The 15,874-nt window shown below is 47.9% G+C and overlaps 5 protein-coding genes across 10 annotated transcripts; 1 reads left to right on the top strand and 4 right to left on the bottom strand.

Moving 5' to 3' along the window:
- Nucleotides 1–745: 745 nt before the first annotated feature.
- LOC136193784 (F-box only protein 9-like) lies at nucleotides 746–3,845 on the bottom strand. Of its 4 annotated transcripts, none has more exons than XR_010671462.1 (15): nucleotides 3,710–3,845; nucleotides 3,567–3,656; nucleotides 3,454–3,511; nucleotides 3,250–3,400; nucleotides 3,116–3,197; nucleotides 2,964–3,065; nucleotides 2,847–2,908; nucleotides 2,612–2,691; nucleotides 2,436–2,549; nucleotides 2,249–2,370; nucleotides 2,080–2,193; nucleotides 1,948–2,027; nucleotides 1,766–1,891; nucleotides 1,379–1,715; nucleotides 746–1,329 (listed from the first exon to the last, which is right to left on the bottom strand). XR_010671462.1 is itself a non-coding variant. In XM_065982762.1 (13 exons), exons 1-13 carry the CDS (start codon nucleotides 3,713–3,715, stop codon nucleotides 1,780–1,782), a joined length of 1,173 nt encoding a protein of 390 aa, XP_065838834.1. In that variant the 5' UTR covers nucleotides 3,716–3,845; the 3' UTR covers nucleotides 1,723–1,779. The 4 variants fall into 4 exon arrangements, 1 of the variants encoding a protein (XP_065838834.1); XR_010671463.1 differs by having other exon boundaries at nucleotides 746–1,233; XR_010671464.1 differs by having other exon boundaries at nucleotides 746–1,373; nucleotides 1,445–1,715.
- LOC136193783 (N-acetylgalactosamine kinase-like) lies at nucleotides 3,763–6,051 on the top strand. Its single transcript, XM_065982761.1, has 15 exons — nucleotides 3,763–3,835; nucleotides 3,909–3,997; nucleotides 4,054–4,180; nucleotides 4,236–4,314; nucleotides 4,372–4,443; nucleotides 4,498–4,581; nucleotides 4,628–4,686; nucleotides 4,745–4,784; nucleotides 4,838–4,924; nucleotides 4,978–5,049; nucleotides 5,104–5,192; nucleotides 5,243–5,318; nucleotides 5,375–5,536; nucleotides 5,595–5,689; nucleotides 5,745–6,051. The coding sequence occupies exons 1-15, from the start codon at nucleotides 3,774–3,776 to the stop codon at nucleotides 5,935–5,937; spliced, it is 1,386 nt and encodes a 461-aa protein (XP_065838833.1). The 5' UTR covers nucleotides 3,763–3,773; the 3' UTR covers nucleotides 5,938–6,051.
- Nucleotides 6,052–9,298, bottom strand: LOC136193777 (telomere repeats-binding bouquet formation protein 1-like). 3 transcript variants are annotated; one of them, XM_065982753.1, is made up of 15 exons: nucleotides 9,162–9,298; nucleotides 8,991–9,104; nucleotides 8,821–8,931; nucleotides 8,623–8,748; nucleotides 8,360–8,491; nucleotides 8,243–8,303; nucleotides 8,060–8,175; nucleotides 7,885–8,007; nucleotides 7,693–7,830; nucleotides 7,503–7,634; nucleotides 7,375–7,445; nucleotides 7,255–7,315; nucleotides 6,609–7,204; nucleotides 6,421–6,553; nucleotides 6,052–6,353 (listed from the first exon to the last, which is right to left on the bottom strand). In XM_065982753.1, exons 2-15 carry the CDS (start codon nucleotides 9,013–9,015, stop codon nucleotides 6,217–6,219), a joined length of 1,962 nt encoding a protein of 653 aa, XP_065838825.1. In that variant the 5' UTR covers nucleotides 9,016–9,104; nucleotides 9,162–9,298; the 3' UTR covers nucleotides 6,052–6,216. The 3 variants fall into 3 exon arrangements, with proteins under 3 accessions (XP_065838825.1, XP_065838824.1, XP_065838826.1); XM_065982752.1 differs by having other exon boundaries at nucleotides 6,461–6,553; XM_065982754.1 differs by having other exon boundaries at nucleotides 6,514–6,553.
- Nucleotides 9,163–10,881, bottom strand: LOC136193786 (eukaryotic translation initiation factor 3 subunit I-like). The gene is made up of 8 exons (XM_065982764.1): nucleotides 10,749–10,881; nucleotides 10,519–10,699; nucleotides 10,127–10,327; nucleotides 9,940–10,076; nucleotides 9,772–9,882; nucleotides 9,620–9,709; nucleotides 9,393–9,559; nucleotides 9,163–9,331 (listed from the first exon to the last, which is right to left on the bottom strand). The coding sequence occupies exons 1-8, from the start codon at nucleotides 10,749–10,751 to the stop codon at nucleotides 9,250–9,252; spliced, it is 972 nt and encodes a 323-aa protein (XP_065838836.1). The 5' UTR covers nucleotides 10,752–10,881; the 3' UTR covers nucleotides 9,163–9,249.
- On the bottom strand, nucleotides 10,812–15,836 carry LOC136193778 (protein FAM149B1-like). The gene is made up of 20 exons (XM_065982755.1): nucleotides 15,731–15,836; nucleotides 15,407–15,668; nucleotides 14,839–14,920; nucleotides 14,717–14,783; nucleotides 14,419–14,651; nucleotides 14,145–14,220; nucleotides 13,926–14,076; nucleotides 13,821–13,872; nucleotides 13,643–13,764; nucleotides 13,443–13,585; nucleotides 12,122–12,170; nucleotides 11,941–12,062; nucleotides 11,834–11,888; nucleotides 11,741–11,772; nucleotides 11,646–11,690; nucleotides 11,493–11,589; nucleotides 11,389–11,435; nucleotides 11,274–11,337; nucleotides 11,141–11,222; nucleotides 10,812–11,084 (listed from the first exon to the last, which is right to left on the bottom strand). Exons 1-20 carry the CDS (start codon nucleotides 15,751–15,753, stop codon nucleotides 10,906–10,908), a joined length of 1,983 nt encoding a protein of 660 aa, XP_065838827.1. The 5' UTR covers nucleotides 15,754–15,836; the 3' UTR covers nucleotides 10,812–10,905.
- Between the last annotated feature and the right edge of the window lie 38 nt (nucleotides 15,837–15,874).

Here is a 15,874-nt window from a genome sequence, read left to right as displayed (position 1 = left end):
AAGCGATGGATCGGCTTCCTCTCGCGCGAGCTTGATCGAATCGAGGTCCTCGTCGGTTTCGTCGAATGAACAGTAGTCGGCTGGCGTGCGGCGTTTGGGGGCCTCAGTTCTGCCAACACATGTAAGCGATTCCATCTCCAAATATTTTTTATTAGGATGCTGAAGGCGAAGTCTGACCGGCGGCTCCACTTTTGAATTTGTCGGTGGACGGCAAATTTGCTCTACAGGCAATGACTGGACTAGAGTAAGCTAAGGTACTGTACATGCAGTATAACCTATGACTCTTTGTAATATCTGGTTTCTTGCGCAGCTCTACTCATTTTGCGCGCTGTGCAGCGAAGACAGCCACTCTTTATACCGACGTCGTGAAACGAAGTGATGATGAAGATTCAAGAAGGCGACTTTTTACTTTCGTTTCTTTTTTCAATTTGTAGTGATTTTTGTAGCAGGCGCATAGTACAGTCCACGCGGTGGAGCTCTTGGCCCAAGAGCTCCACCGTAGATATAGGAGCAGGCATAGAGATATGGGGGAGCTGTACACCTCCTATATGTATGTCTACGTCTCCTATATCTATCAGAAACTTAGTCTCGCCGCGTACGCTGCTCACATAGTTGAGTAAGCGCGCGCGCGTGGCTAAGTTATGCGCGCGACGTGCCTTGCACTCTACGCACGCTAGAGTCGAGTCCTGTCGCGCGCTACCTGTAGATAGGACTGCAAATTGCAATAAAAGTAGGTAAAGCCATGTCAAATTTTATTTAATAAAGTCCCGGATGTACAAACAAAAAACGAGCATAGTTCTCCCTCTCCTCCATCCACCCCCTCGCCCCAAGCGGGGCAAGGCCAGGTGGGCGCCTGCTGTGAGTCATCGACTCGTGGGGTCACTCCAGACTCCCCCGCGGAGGATGAGCCCGTTTAACCTCCTGGCTCCGAGCCTTGGACTGCGAGTGGCAGCTGGGATGTCAGTCCACTCGCAGGTGCAATTCCAAGGGGCGTCACTGATTTACCCGCCAGTGCTCAGCCTTACGCGGGGAGGCAACTCTATAGCCTCTGCAGAGGTAGGGCCTATTTATCGCTCTTGGCCACAGAGGGATGGCTGCGTCTGCCTCGTCGGATTGAGAGAACAACTACACGATAAAACAATTGACGCGGGGAAAATCAACAAGATAAGACCTTGAAAATAGAAAGATGTTGGCGTAGCCTTTCTGCTATGAGAGCATAGATGTATGAAAGATCTATGATGAGAGACACTTTCATTGGTTGACTTGGGTTGCCAGCTTCTATACTAAAAAATTCCTTCCGCAGAAAACGTGCCTGCTTGCGTCTACAGACTGAAAGGACGCTAGCAGGCGCACACGCATCCGCAGACTGCAGTCTTACCGTGCCTCGCCTACACTCTTGGAGGAAAGACGTCACATTGGGCGGTGAAAAGGGCCCCCTTCTCACTGAAAAGGCAATCGCGAAGCGATTTATGTCGTAGACTCATCGTCGGCATTGGAAACAACCACAGCGTAGCGCTTCGCTGTCGCCTAGACGTTGATTCGCGCCACGCGCAGAGTGTAGCGATGCCATGCAGCCTCGTAGGCTTCGCGTGCGAAAGGGAAACGCACAAGGCGAGGAAAAGAAAGTCGAACGACGAATCTGCTCGCCGAGATTCGCAAGGACAACCGTTGGACGTTCAAATGAACGAACGACGAAGGACGCATGCGCGCCGCTTCTGCGGAGACATGACCAAAATCAATAAATATCATAAAATAGCCAACGTACTGTACACATTCGTCTCACTGCAGTATCCGCGTCGATTCGAGAAAAAAACTTTTCACGCGAGAAAACATAAACGGGCGATAGGTTTCGTTCAAAGAAAACTCCGTCACACTCAACTGGCCCGTCGAACTGCCCATAAATCAATTAATTAATTCACCTTCAAGTCCCTGTGTTGTGTACTGTACCTATTCATCGAACGACACGTATAGGACGCCCATACGAGCTTTGCACATCGACGTCGACCCACATTCCTCACGTGAAAAGTCTGGGGGAAAAAAAATCAGCTACACACACAAAAAGGCAACAGTGTAGTTTACCATATGAAAAGTGCGTCCGCAATCAGACGACTCGTTCAGCTTTGCGGCCCCTCTGCTTTGATACCTCAGTCCCACTTCGTTGTTCAATGAAGGCGAAGCAATTTCAACGCGAAGCTAATAATGCAGAGTCAATAAGAAATAAATAATACTTATACATGTATAGACTGACCTCGTCTTCTGACAATTGATAGCGACCTGACTGAAATCCCGTCGTCGTTGCTGTGGTTGCAACTTTGAATTTTGGAACACACGTGAGGGGAGACTCAGGCGAATTGAGATAGATAAGAGTACCTGTTGTCATAAAGAAAAAGAAATGCATTGAGCCCCCTGCGTGCGCTAAGAACAACGTCTCTCACCGTCAGAGAAAAATCGAAGATAGCGGAAGTATTCTACGGTGTGATAGGGCTTGTAGAATTGATCCAGCGACGGTTCACCCGCCCGAACGTAAGAGGAACGACTTATATAGACACCTTAGCAAAATAGAAGCATCGTTTAATTAACTAATTAATCAACTATTATTACTGTATCTCACCATCAAAAAGTAAATGAGGTTGCGATATGTATAACTGTCGCCATGACATTCCGGCCGTCAATTGACAGCATCCCCACAATCTGTACGAAATACGTGAACTAGTCTATGTGGCCATAGAAATTAAACGCAGCTATTGAGACCAAACTTAGATTATCATATACTGTATGCAATACTTGTGCTTCTCTTCTCAAGGGTTTAATTACTACAGCCCCCTCCCCCCTCCCACTTCACTTACTTTTGACAGGCCAATCGCCACAGCTCGGCGTCGCGTGCACACGCATAAAAGCTTTTGCAAACCTGAACGGTAATCCTTCGCTCTTTTTTCTTTTATATTTTATTGACTCTTACTTACAAGTGCAAGGTGCTCCAAGGATCTCATGTCGAGATCGCCGGACACGACCCACTTGAATACGTGGACGAGCAACTCTTGAGGCAGCACCGATATGTGAGTCATCTAGCGAGATCCACTGATTTTTTAAAAAGTGCAAACTTCTATCCTGTTACCGTTTGATGTCTCATCGATTGACACTTTGTGAACTGATGACTGAGACTCGTTTTCTGCGAATCGGCGCCCAAATCGTCGTCCCTAGACTCTCTTATAAAAATCACACAAAAAAACGAGATTGCTTCAGACGCACTTATGTTGCGTCGAGACCCCTTCAGCTTCATTCGACGAGTCCACGTCATTTTCATAAGATCTTCCTGGTAGCGTGAAAACGTCGTCTCCTCTTGGCATTCTGCTTTCCACGCCCGGATCCAGTTGAAGTGCCCGCCGATAATAGTGAAGAGCTGAAAAATCCACGTGACAATTTCATCAATTATGTTTTTATTTTTTTTTGTACCGTCGTAGTGACGGCCTTCTCTTTCGCTTGCAATGCCTTTCAGGAAGAGATCTGCAGCCTAGGAATGCCACGAGTCGCTATTTTTTTCGCTTCCCGCGCGCCTTTTTTCGTGCCTTCGTTCGTTTATCGCTCGTTTTCGTTTCCTGGTTCGTCTGGAGCTCTTCCTGCCATTGGAGCCGAAATTCTTTAAGTTCTTCGGTATCCTGAGTAACTAACGATCGGAAGAACGACTCGGTTTAGTTCGATTAGAGCTTACTTCCATCGAAAATGGAAGAACTTGCCGTTGATCATGCGCAGGAATCTAACACCCGGACATTCTCATGGCAGCGGAGCCTCCTGTTTTGGATTTGCCTCCCGACAGCGGCGAAGTAAACTTAGAAAGGCATGTGCCAACTCGCAGTCAGCTCCACAGTGCACACAGAGACCTAACCCGCGTTGCATCGTTGCACGAATAGATTTCGTCTCCTCAAGAAAGCGTTCCAGGCGAAATATGGTCACGAAGTGGAGTTCTTTGCTCGAGCTCCCGGCAGAGTCAACATCATAGGTAGAACGAACCACGGTAAACGGCACGCACGCACGCACGCCACACTATTTCTCCAGGCGAACACATTGACTATATGGGATACGCCGTGTTGCCCACGGCAATCAGTAACGACATCGTGATAGCGTGCAGAAAAACGGACTCTGGCCTCCTTCGCGTGGCAAATAGCAACAACTTGAAATACTCGTACAATAGACACCTTTAGACTAATAGTAGAGGTCGTTCTAACGCTGGGACTTAGGGATTTTGAGGTGAAAGTAAACGAGGTTAAAATCGAAGAGGGTGGACCGTGGTTCAATTATTTTCTCTGCGGATTCAAGGTGAATACCACGCGTTTGCAGGGAGAGGGGCATTATTATTATAGAACGTTTGACTAGGGCATAGTGGAAACAGCCAAACTGCAGAATCCAACTGGGATGGATGTTCTTCTAGACGGAACCATTCCTAAGGTCAAAAATCAGGCCTTACTTAGATACTAACTAATCTATGGGTCCTATTTATAGTCGGCTGGCCTTTCTAGCTCATCGGCCCTAGTCTGCTGCGCTGCCTTGGCAACGATGTACGCCAACGGAGCTCACATGACCAAGGTACCTCTATCCTTCTCAGGGAAATCATTGGCCGATTTTTTATCAGACGGAAATTGCCAGTTGCTGCGCTTCGTGCGAGCGCTACATTGGCACGGAAGGAGGAGGGTATAATACCTACTCACACATAGGAGCTCACCTGTTGACGCGATTCTCTTCCACGCAGAATGGACCAAAGCATCTCCTTTCTCGCCGAAGACGGCCAGGTATGCAGCAAAAATGGCAGGGCGAGAAAAAAAAAGCGATTTATGATTTCTAGGCAAAACTCGTCGAATTTCTCCCGAAGCTCAAGGCAACCGAAGTCAAAATACCTGCGGGAGTAAAATTCGTCGTTTCAAATACAATGGCAAGGTTTTCTTCCCTTTTCGAAGCCCCGCGGATTTAACGCGCCCAACCTAGGTCGAAGCGAATAAGGCGTCAGCGTTCAGCTACTACAACGTGAGAGTCGTCGAGTGCCGTCTCGCGGCCCAGGTGAACGATACGCGTTCTCCTTTGTCTCGGGCTCCTACTCTACTGCACCCATAGGTTATATCTCACTTGAAAGGTCTCGCTTGGAAAGACACGAGAAAGCTCTGCGAAGTCCAGAACGCGCTGAGCCTTTCCTTAGAACAGATGTAAGAGGATAGCACGCGGAAATCGTTTAAGACGGCGTCTCTCTCTCTAGGGTAACAGTCGTCGAGGAGACTCTTCACAAGGAGCCCTACACGAGAAAAGAAATCGCAAAAATCCTCGGCATTTCAGTATAAGATATATATACGTATATATAGTTGTTCTCCAGGACTTTGTTCTGTTCTAGGATGACGAACTTAGAGAGCACTCATTGAAGAGCAAAAATGCGACGACGCTCGACCTCCAGACGTTCCACCTTCACAATCGCGCCAAGCACGTCTTCTCCGAAGCGGCGAGGGTGTACAAATTCAAGGCGACGTGCGACGCCAGCGATCCAAACGCCACACAGGCACCGGACTCAAAAAAAAAAGAAAACGAAAAAAATTAATAATAATTCAACTATTTAGATTCTCGGCGAACTGATGAATAAAAGCCACTACAGCTGCCGCGATCTTTACGAATGCAGTTGTCCTGAGCTGGACGAACTGACCGAAATCTGCAGGCAAGTCACATCACAAAATCCCTTACAAACAACCCCCTTTATCTTTCTCCTAAAGAACGTCCGGCGCTGTGGGATCGCGATTGACGGGCGCCGGCTGGGGCGGCTGCGCCGTCTCCATGGTCCCCGTCGACAAGCTAGCCGGCTTCTTGGACGCGGTGAGAGAAAGGTACTACAGGAAAATCGTCGATCAAGCCCTCTTCGCCACGTCGGCCGGCGCCGGCGCGGCCGTCGTCAAACCGTTTGCGTGAGAACGCCGAGAGACGAGGGCTGATGTACTAGTATCTGAATTACTATTTTTCGCTTGCTCGATTTTGTATGTGTACGTCATATATGTAATAGATGCTGCGGGAAATCGCCAGGTATACGTCCTATTAATTGGTATTATTATATACTGAGGGAGTTTTACACAACTGCAACAACGAGACGTATATCTGCGTACTGTACTTGCCTTTCTAAGCCCCTACTTTGATTCCTTTCTTTGAATGTTGCGCCACTTGTCTTTCAAATCGCATCCGAGTCGACGCGAATCAAAGTCGAAATTCCTCAGTATCTCTTCCCACCGATGCCCGTGGACGCTGACGCCGAGACGAAGGTAGTAAACTTCGGCGTCGCTGAACGGCACCCGCTGGCGTCGACGACGCGCCGGACCATCGTCCAAATCCCTCTTCAATGAGAAAAAGGTGAATAAAGGAACGTTATTTTTTATGTGGAAGGTAGACTAAGTGCTGTACCGTATGAGGGAGCTAATCTCGCTTTCTCGACACTACGTACCTCCGTAGAACGTCGCTCGTTGGACGCGCTTCGGAAGGGAATTCGCTTCTTACCGTATGACTTTTCGCCTTTACGAAAAGGCCTTTTGAATTTCTAGAAAAAAAAAACGGTCATTTTTTCTCTCGGAGCTATTCACCTTTTTCTCTACCTCGGTCGTATTTTCGCTTTCCGGGCTCAGATCGTACACAGACTTCTTCTTCTTCTTCGCGCTCTCTTCCTTCTGAGGAGTCTCGTCCGCCGCTCCCCCTTCGCGTTCCCTCCTCAGACGTCGAGCCATCGACTGATGCTCGACGAGCATTCGAACGTGATGAGGACACGAGAGCGTCGACGAGCGCACGACAGCGGCAAACGTGCGACTATTCAACACGACGCCGTCGCCGCCGCCGGTACAGGCGGGACAGACGGAAAAGGAGCCCCGAGACGGATAGCCCGCCGAGCGAGACGGCGTGAGAAAGGAAAGCGAAGCGTAGCCCGGTTGGGGCGTGTAGAACTGAAGCGGTGCGAGGGACGAGACGCGAGGTGGCCACGGGTAGTGATGGTGAGTCGATCGCATTGGCGTGGCGAAGGCGCTGAGTCCGGGCGGTGGGGGAATTTTCCAGAGTTGGGGCGGCGGGAGTTGACGGGACGGAGTCGGGTGGAAGGAATAGAAGCTCTCGCTCGATTGGGATTCGGCGGAGAAGAACTGGCTTTCGTCTGTCGATAGCGAGGGAGGCGGTGGAAGCGGAGGTGGAGGGGAAATCGTCTCTAGATAAATCGATGAATCGATATACGTTCTCCTTGTGACGATTCCTCACTCGATGTGTCCTTATATGACTGCTGGAGAACGAAGGTACAGGCTTTCTTCACCTGTTCACACTATGTACAGAAGGCAGTCGTTCCATTGGGACTAATAAAAAAACGTTTGAGATTTTTACCTGTGATGAGGCCATCACTTTGACTATCTCCTGTAGACCTCTCGCTTCAATAAACTCCCGTTTGCAATCGTCTAAAAATGACGAAAATTTAATTATTAAAACCACACTATCTATTTCAAGGTCTCCACCGTTTAAATCCAAACAGGATCCGATCGTCAAGACAACGGGCAAGCAGTAGTCGTCCCGATGACTCCCTTGTTCCAGCAGAGAGACGAGTAGGGGCATAGCTCCACAACGAGCCAGGCACTTCTGATTGGCCTCTATCAAAAAAAAAAAAGGTCCCATATAAACAAAGGGAAGAGACTTCGCGTGTGGCACCGTTTTCCGAAACTAAAGAGCATAGAGCGGTGAGCAACGCCAGCACGGAACTATCCTCATCATTCTGAGACTGATTTCGAAGGGTCGCTACGATCACAGGAATGCCGTCGACGAGACGAAGCCTATCCTTGTTGACGGCTATAGAGAAATCACGCGCATAAGACAAGCGACTCCTTATATTCTTACACATACAATTCTCCATGGTGCACGCCGATATGACGGCAGTCGTCGTACGAATGACCAAACTCTGATTCGTCTTCTTGATGACGAGAAGAATGGCGGGGAATACGTGAGCGGCGTGATTTTGATTCTCAGCTACGCAACGTATGAGACGTAGAGACGACGGGATTTTGGTTTTTGGTCGTACCGTTCACTGGATTGCTGACGCTCGCTCGTAGAACTGTCATCAGCGTTTCCCACATTTGAACGGAGCATTCGACGTTGGGCCTCTGACTGCCTTCTGCAATGATCGGAGCAATGGACCTGAAACGAGAAACGAAACATTAGCAAAAGAGCATAGATCAATTCTAATCAACTGTCCCCTGCTTACTTGACAAGTTCAATAGCGAACGAAAGTATCTTCATTTCTCTAACCATTGTTTGACCATTGGCTATGTACATAATAAAAATAAAAATTGGATATCCGTGCTCCCCTCCTTTTCTTTACCGTTGTTCGTCGCCAGCGTTCCGATGAGGAACAAGGCCACCGTTTGACATTCCTCTTCCACGTCTTGATTGCCAATCAAATTTCCGACGTATTCGAATAATTCGGGACGACACAAACTCGACTGATTCGCTTCTAGAAATTCAACGAAAAAAATCACTTCAAAAATCAATACAGTACGACGCTAGTTTGAAAATTAAATCAGAAAAAATTAATTTAAAATTTAGATTTAAAATTTAGATTTTTTTAATAATCTATGTCTTTACTGCAATTTTCCGCTGCGCAGGCGAGAGCGAAGATGACTTCGCGCCGATAGCCGGTTCTCTTTCGCATCATCAATCCGTAGACGAGTTTCAGGCCGCCGCACGTTCGAAATATCGTCTTCGCCGCGTCTAACGTACGGATCGTCGAACCGCCATCTTGGATTCGGATCGATCGTATAAAAACGACGCGGATTCTCTCACCCGATTGCGAGCACATCGTCGCGATGGCCGTGAGCGCTTGCCTTTGAGCGTCGTCGGAGTCCGTTTGGAACTTCAGGCAGTCGAGAAGAAGAGAAAAGTTCGTTTTGATTTCTGTGAGAGAAAGAGACGCTCGAAAACGACGTCTTCTCGGCGCGTATTCGACGCCGAACCGTTTGTCTCTTGAGTGGATGACATTTCGGCGACGTTCGCCGCGTTTGTTGGCAGCTGGACGCAAGTTACGATCTTTTGCAGTCATTTCGCCGGGCGGCGGCGGGAGCCAAGGCCTTATACGGGACCGCGGACGATCCTTCCCTATATTTCTGACGTCACTGTTGTCTAACCTGTTCTTAAAGGTGCCTTGTTCGTTCAACACACATACATATACATATGAAAAGAAGGCATTAGCTAATTCTGACACTCCCCAAAAAACTAATAGTCAAACTCAAATTCATAATACGATGAATCGAACGTGTGCACGCGCACGTAGCCGTCTTCGCCACCGCTGCTATAACTGAAAAAGCAACAACCCCGAATCAATTTCTAAATAACTCGTCTCGAAGGCCAAAAAAAACCTTTTTCCGTCCGGGTGAAAAGCGAGGCTATTGATCGGTCCAAAATGACCCTTGACGCGACCGATTTCCTCCTGAAAAACCAAATGAAAAAATCTCGCGTCGAACTTCCCGACTTTCGTCGCAGTCGTCGTGACGTTCATCGCCTCTTGCCCACCCCCAAGAACAACCTAGAAAAAAAAAACAACCCAGTACATAACTAAAACAGTGGGCCAGTCCCATAAACGTACGTGATCTTGTATGGGAGATATAGCGGCGCTATTGACAGGCCGATCGGTCTTATACGTTTTCATGTACTTGAGAGTTTCGGCGTCGAAGAGCTGTAGTAAGAAGCGTCGTCATGCTTCAGGGCCCCCAAGGGGGAGAGAATAGAGACGCGTACCTTAGCTGTCGTGTCTTTCGACGCCGATATGAGCATCGATTTGTCCTTGGACAATTGCAAGTCGCTGACCGATTTCGTGTGATCGTGAATCTTGCGAACGATTTCGCCGTTCTAATAGAAAAGATGCCGCCTCAGCAAGAAAATGTATGCGGTATCTAATCGCACTACCTTAGCATCGTATTGCCTTATCTCTCCGTTCTCGTGTCCCGTTATGATATACTCGTCTAGAGCGCTCCACACCGCCGCCGTCACTTTGGCGTCCTTCGCCGCGGTGACGGGAACGGTCAGCACGGGACTGCCTATGTCTAAAGAAAATCAATTATGATATATTCCTAAATTTGATCTTCCACGCGACCTCTCCTATCGAATACGAGTATCTCGCATTCGTGTCCCATTTGCTTGTCGGTCGTCATCATGATGCACTGGCCGGCGTTCTCAAAGCCGCACGCGCGTATCGCCGTTTTTCGCTCGATGACGTCGGTTTGCCGACCCGTTGCGCAATCCCACAGACGAGCCGTGTTATCGGCGGCGCCCGTCAGAACGACACTCGTATCCCCTTGGCAACAGAAATAAAATTAAAAAAATTAATAGATTAATTAATTAATTAATTAATTAATTGAATGAGATCAAAGCCTCAGTATATTCGTCTTTATCACAGCGAGTCTCCCACTCAACCAATGTAGGTATTAGATACATCATAGGCCCCAATTATTCTATTCTTATCGTTTCGAATTTTTTTCTCTTTACAATTGACGTCGATGCACCATATGGCGCCCGTGTGGCCGTCGTAGGTGCCGAGACGCTCGCCGTTGATGGAGTACCACGCCGTCGGATTCGTGTCTTTCGCCACGCTGAAGAGAAGATCGCCTTCGAGATTGTACTTGATCTGGGTGATCGATCGCTCGTGTCCGTGCAGCATGAGCGGCTTCTAGAGAGACGTTAGAGCGGTAGAAAGAGGAGAACGGGAGTCGACTTGCCATCTTGGGCGAAGGAAAGCGCGCTACGTCGCGTCGACCACGTGCTGCGTACGCGTTAATTAATTAATGTCCATAACTTTTTTTGATGAAGTCAAATAATTTTTTGAGTGGTTAAAGCCTGAATCGTACTGAAATTTAATTTCAAACTTTATAGAAATTATCTCAGCGTTCCTTTGGATCGGCGATTGAGCGGATTCGTGGGATTCGCCGCGTAGGGAACGTGCGTATTCCACAAAACAAACGAATCGTCCAATTCGTCCTCCTCTTCGCTCAGCACGTCGCGAGCCGGCCGATACGACGCCAGACGAGTCAATCCTACATTACCAACACTAGAACCTAAATAATAAATAAATAAATAAATAAACGGAACAAGTAAGAAAAAATTATCGTGCCTCCAAGTCGCAGTCTTGATTGAAGACTATTCGCGTACGGAGTCGAGGAGCGTCGGAGAACCATTTTTACTGGCGTATCGGCCTAGAAACGCAACTAAATGACTCTCACATAAATTTACTAGTATTATTGTACGCGAGATGCGTGCATTGTGCTCGGACGAGCCTCCGGGCCGATCCCTCTGGCATTCAGTGAAATTCTTCGAAGGAAATAATCCTTTTTAATTATTGACATTTTTATTTTCTCTTACCCGGCATCTCCCATGTCTACTCGGCTTGCAAAATGAACTCTCGCCTTCTAGATACCAAGGTATATATAAAAAAACCCGGCCTATCTCTCCTTCAAATAACGTACAGGGCTACTAATGTGTCGTCTCTGCGAAGGCGACGGATACTCCGATTCTGTTCTATTATACACGTGCTCGATAGGCGGAAGCGTTCCGTTGCGACCCCTTAATTAATCAATCAGGAATTTGATTATCAAAATAAATAGAATTGGGTTATTCACCAAGAGGGTGTCGACGGTGTTCCTATTCGCTCGTTTCCCGTGTATCTAAGTCCAAAAAATTACGCGCGAGTTTCTATATAGAAATATCCTCTTACAGTTTATGACCACGGACTATTTCCATGTCGTCCTAAGGCATAAGGCAAATCGCTAAGAGTACCACGTATTGCAATGTTAATTAACGTTCCTACCATCACGGGAGTTCTCGTTCTCTCCAGCGGCTTGAGCGAAGGACCAGCGCCCCCTCTGGGGGTACCGTCAATAAATAAATAAATAAATAGAGAATGTGTGAATCTACCTTCGATACAAAATCTTCGGCGTAATTGGCTTCACGCCGCTCGAATTGATCATCTGGTCGGATATGCGAGAGACGAAGATTCCTCCCAGTCGACCGGATCGCATGTTGGAGTCAGGTCGCATCTTAAAACAGCACACAACTCGCCCACATTTTTTCAAAAAATATTACTCGCACTCAATACCGATACAAGAGGCGTCCCCTCTCTGCTTCCCGGTCGGCTATCAACGCCACTAAACGATAAAAAAAATATGCGTCATTTACACTACGTTCCCCAGGGAGTCACAATGGGAAAGCACTTAATATTAATACGAACAGTACGGTACCTCCTAATCTACACTATAAAAGTAGTTCTTTCTAATCTAGTCTGATCATCTAAAAATAAGCTATGTTATTACGATCAAATTAGTACAGTGCGAATGAAATTTGAACTGAGGCCCCCTTCCGCGCCTACGAGACCGTTAAACGTTCAAAAAACGCGCCTCCTTCGCGTAGAATACTTCAAAAAAACATTACGACACATGATACAAACCACACGGAAGACGGTGCTATGGAGGTTTATCCCTATCAGAGGTGCCTCACAGGCGCAGCGGAGAGAGTGGACGTAGGAAGGCCGTAGCCCTTGTCAAGTGAGGAAATTGACCAGCCACCGGGCTTGATGGTCACACCTTGGGGAGAGTTGCCTGCTCCCTTCTATCCTAGCCACAATCTCTTGCTCCTGCTACTGATAAGTACATGTAAATGCTGGGTATTTATATAGGAACCCCTACAGGGCTACCACGACTGCAGCTATTCATCTCCAAAACGTGTGCCGTTTGAATCGAGAACTATGCCAATCGGCTGCAAATGCAATTTTGACCGTGATGCTGAAATCGATTTTGTTCCAAATCAATTGAAAAACGAGAAAAGACGACGACTAACGCCTGCTACGTACGTAAGACACGCCCTGTCACGCCACATTGACGCAACCGTGACGCAGTACGCGCGATCGCTACGAAATGCTTTATACGCGAAGTAGAAGCGAGAAATCGGCTGCGAAGTACATTGTGAGTCTATTCTAAAGACATTCAGTCGCTATTTGAACGCGAAAAGCGATCGGATAGGCAGCGACGGCAATACGCTTGGTCAGCAAAAATCAAAAGTGTCATGCCGGCTCTATAAATGGCAACCAAACGTGCGCTACACTTAGATGTACTGCACTTGACGCGATCAAAACAACACAGCTAAGATTTTTACCGAATACTGGCGCGCCGGGTCTCGTCCAAATATCTACCGGGGAGAGTGTGAGCAAGAGAATACAGTAGCTTCTCCGGCGGCAATCCATCGCGAGAAGAACTTGCTCTATACATATCTCTGCTGGTTCTAGTAATGTCTCTAAGAGCACTGCTTTTTTCTTAGACTCTACCATCATATGAAGACTACTCTGCGTTACTGTCTGTCCTCTCTTCAGCCTCTAGTATCCCCTGACCTTAGACTCGAACGTCTCTACGTTCTCTATTTCTTACGTAATCTGCTGAAGACCGCCCTGTTGACGCTGTCGAAGAGGAAACGATCGAATGGTCATCACTTTCTGCAGGTCGTTGATGCTGCTGACGGCCGACAGTCCAGTCGTCGGCATATTCGCTCCGTACGACGTTCTCAGACGAACCTAAGCGAAGAAAATGAGAAGAAAAAAAACCCATTCGTGGATGGGTGAAAATGTCACCTGCGAAGCGGATTGGGGCGCGAAATTTCGCGAGAGCGACGTCGTCGTCGCGTCGGATCGCAACGCGCTGGACAGGACGTCGTCCAAGCGCGACGTCGACGTTGGAGTCGCACTTCCTTCAACTGAGAAAAAAAACGAGGGTCCAATTAAAAGAAACGAATTATATACGCGTTCCTACACGAAAGCTTCTCCTTGAACGCGTCCAAAAGAGGTCTCAATTGCACTAGAACCTACGACGCGCATTACGACGTCCTCTCTTATGATATAAGATGATTTCTCTTACGTCGCTCCATATGCGGTCGAAAAGCTCGCTGATCGTCGAGTCTTTCACGCAGGCGTTCGGCGTGACAGGCGGGAGACCGAGTCGACGTTGACGACGACGACGAAAGAGATCCTTCTTTCGGCTGCTACTTCCGCCGCATAAATCCATTTCGCTAATAGGCAAAGATTACTACTGGGTCTCCGGGTTTTTAATATATATATATATATATATTTAACTTGCCTGCTGTCAAACGCTATGTACTCTTCGAAGATGCCGTCGGACGCGATGACCTCTTCCGGCGTCTCGCCGTCCCACTCTGAAATGCAACGGAGAGGGTTCGCGTCAAGTTTTAAATATGCAAATAAAGTTGACTATGGCTCCTAAATTTTTTTAGTTCTAAATGTACTACCTAACATAACGTTTTAGTAGCATGGTTCAGAGATGGTGAATGAGGGTCAGGGCCGACCGATGATAGTATAGCCTAGTGGGTGTATTCTAGCTACAGCATGTGTACCTCTGTTCCTTGGAAACGGTTTCAACTTCATTTGCTTTCCCTGAACGACGAGACTCGACACGTCGACCATGCTCGGCGACATGAGTCCCGCTTCGTCGGCGGTGACGTCTTCGAGCATTCCACTCCCGTCGCCTTGTCCGCCCCGAAGGAGAGGCGGCGGATAATGCGAGACGAAGTGAAGAAAGTCGTCGCCTTCGCCTTCGTAACTGTCGACCAATTGAACACCAACAATTCTAAATTAAAATTATATATCCTCGGCTCCCCCTAGTCTGTCGCGAGTTATTAGGCATAAAGCTACCGAAAGTGAGGAAAGTTTGCTCGCCACACTTGGCATTCGCCTTCCGTTGGCATCTGATGGCTAATAGCTGATACGGGTGAAAGTAATGCAAGTCAGATTTTCTACAGTACTACTGTCCTAACCGTGGGTGTTGCCTTCGTACAAGGCGGAATCGATTTCATCGAACATTTCCTTTACTGATACCGAAGCCTGGCGATCGAATTCCTTTAGGAAAAAAGATTTCATTTCTTTTAGTGAACGCACATAGAAATACTTTACTAGACAATATACACTGGCGCGTCCTCTAAAACTAAACACAGGTGTCCACTAAACATATCTATCTTGAACTATGAATAAACAAACGAGTATGGAATCGTAGTCTTAATAATGGTTTGGGTACTCTCCTCATGTCCCCAAAGGATTTTATCTTATCTATCTGAAGCAAATGTGCAGGCACTATACTATAGGGGAGTCAAAGGGGACACGCTCTTGCCCATGTAGAGGACTCTCATATCTTACGTCATCCATGGACAAATGTTGATACAAAAAAAATAAGGATAACGGTCAACTAAACAGAGGATCTATGCATCTTTGAACTACAAATAAACAAAGGTAGATACTCAACACCAGGTGCCCACTGATCTACGTATATCTATCCTAAGCAAAGGTGTACTGCATGGACATGTCTCTAAGAGAACTCTATTTCCTTACGTCGTCTCCCCACGAATATTCGCTTTCGGTTGCCGACGTCCATCCCAGCGATCCCGATCGCGTTCGCGACGTCCTTCGTCGTCTCGCGAACGAGAAGGAGATGGAGTTGGCGCCCGATGACGACCAACTGCTTCCGAGACCGCCGACGCCCGTTCTCGCGCCGCCGACGCCGCCGCCGACGCCCGCATCGGCGCTTTCGATGCTCGACGAACCGGCCGAGCAGGCGAAGAGATAGTCGGCCATGATTTCGTCGGCCGATCGACTGCGAGACGAAAGGCGATACGCTTAGAAGTGCGAAAGCGCGTCGAATTCGCGTTCGATTACGGCGTGGCGCTTCGCATTGTCATTCGAAGAGACTTCTACGGTGGAAGACGCCGATGGGACGCCTATCTGGGTGCCGTTTTCATGGAGGAAGGAATCGCCGTAACAACGCCAATGCCCCGGATACAATCATAGATGATGTACAAG

The sequence above is a fragment of the Oscarella lobularis genome, chromosome 12 (assembly GCF_947507565.1).
Source record: "Oscarella lobularis chromosome 12, ooOscLobu1.1, whole genome shotgun sequence".
In the NCBI taxonomy this organism is placed as follows: Eukaryota; Metazoa; Porifera; class Homoscleromorpha; order Homosclerophorida; family Oscarellidae; genus Oscarella; species Oscarella lobularis.
The sequence above is the reverse complement of the archived record's forward strand: the minus strand, read 5'-3'. Positions and strand labels throughout refer to the sequence as shown.

Bases quoted from the DNA above. Each gene is read 5' to 3' on its own strand.
- LOC136193783 (XM_065982761.1), top strand. From the start codon at position 3,774: ATGGCAGCGGAGCCTCCTGTTTTGGATTTGCCTCCCGACAGCGGCGAA. The intron at 4,687-4,744 runs GTATAATACCTA...TCTTCCACGCAG, and splicing joins ATTGGCACGGAAGGAGGAGG to AATGGACCAAAGCATCTCCT. The intron at 4,925-4,977 runs GCAAGGTTTTCT...CGCCCAACCTAG, and splicing joins TCGTCGTTTCAAATACAATG to GTCGAAGCGAATAAGGCGTC.
- LOC136193778 (XM_065982755.1), bottom strand. From the start codon at position 15,753: ATGACAATGCGAAGCGCCACGCC. The intron at 14,221-14,418 runs GTACACATGCTG...GTTGCATTTCAG, and splicing joins ACCGTTTCCAAGGAACAGAG to AGTGGGACGGCGAGACGCCG. The intron at 11,085-11,140 runs GCACGATAATTT...TTTATTATTTAG, and splicing joins ATCAAGACTGCGACTTGGAG to GTTCTAGTGTTGGTAATGTA.
- LOC136193777 (XM_065982752.1), bottom strand. From the start codon at position 9,015: ATGTCATCCACTCAAGAGACAAACG. The intron at 8,304-8,359 runs GTAAAGAAAAGG...TTATGTACATAG, and splicing joins AACGCTGGCGACGAACAACG to CCAATGGTCAAACAATGGTT. The intron at 7,446-7,502 runs GTGGAGACCTTG...CGTCATTTTTAG, and splicing joins ATCCTGTTTGGATTTAAACG to ACGATTGCAAACGGGAGTTT.
- LOC136193784 (XM_065982762.1), bottom strand. The intron at 3,066-3,115 runs GTAACAGGATAG...GGATCTCGCTAG, and splicing joins AATCGATGAGACATCAAACG to ATGACTCACATATCGGTGCT. The intron at 2,028-2,079 runs GTAAACTACACT...TTTTTCCCCCAG, and splicing joins GCGGACGCACTTTTCATATG to ACTTTTCACGTGAGGAATGT.
- LOC136193786 (XM_065982764.1), bottom strand. The intron at 10,077-10,126 runs GTCGCGTGGAAG...GATTTTCTTTAG, and splicing joins ACTCGTATTCGATAGGAGAG to ACATAGGCAGTCCCGTGCTG. The intron at 9,560-9,619 runs GTACGTTTATGG...TTTTTTTTCTAG, and splicing joins TATCTCCCATACAAGATCAC to GTTGTTCTTGGGGGTGGGCA.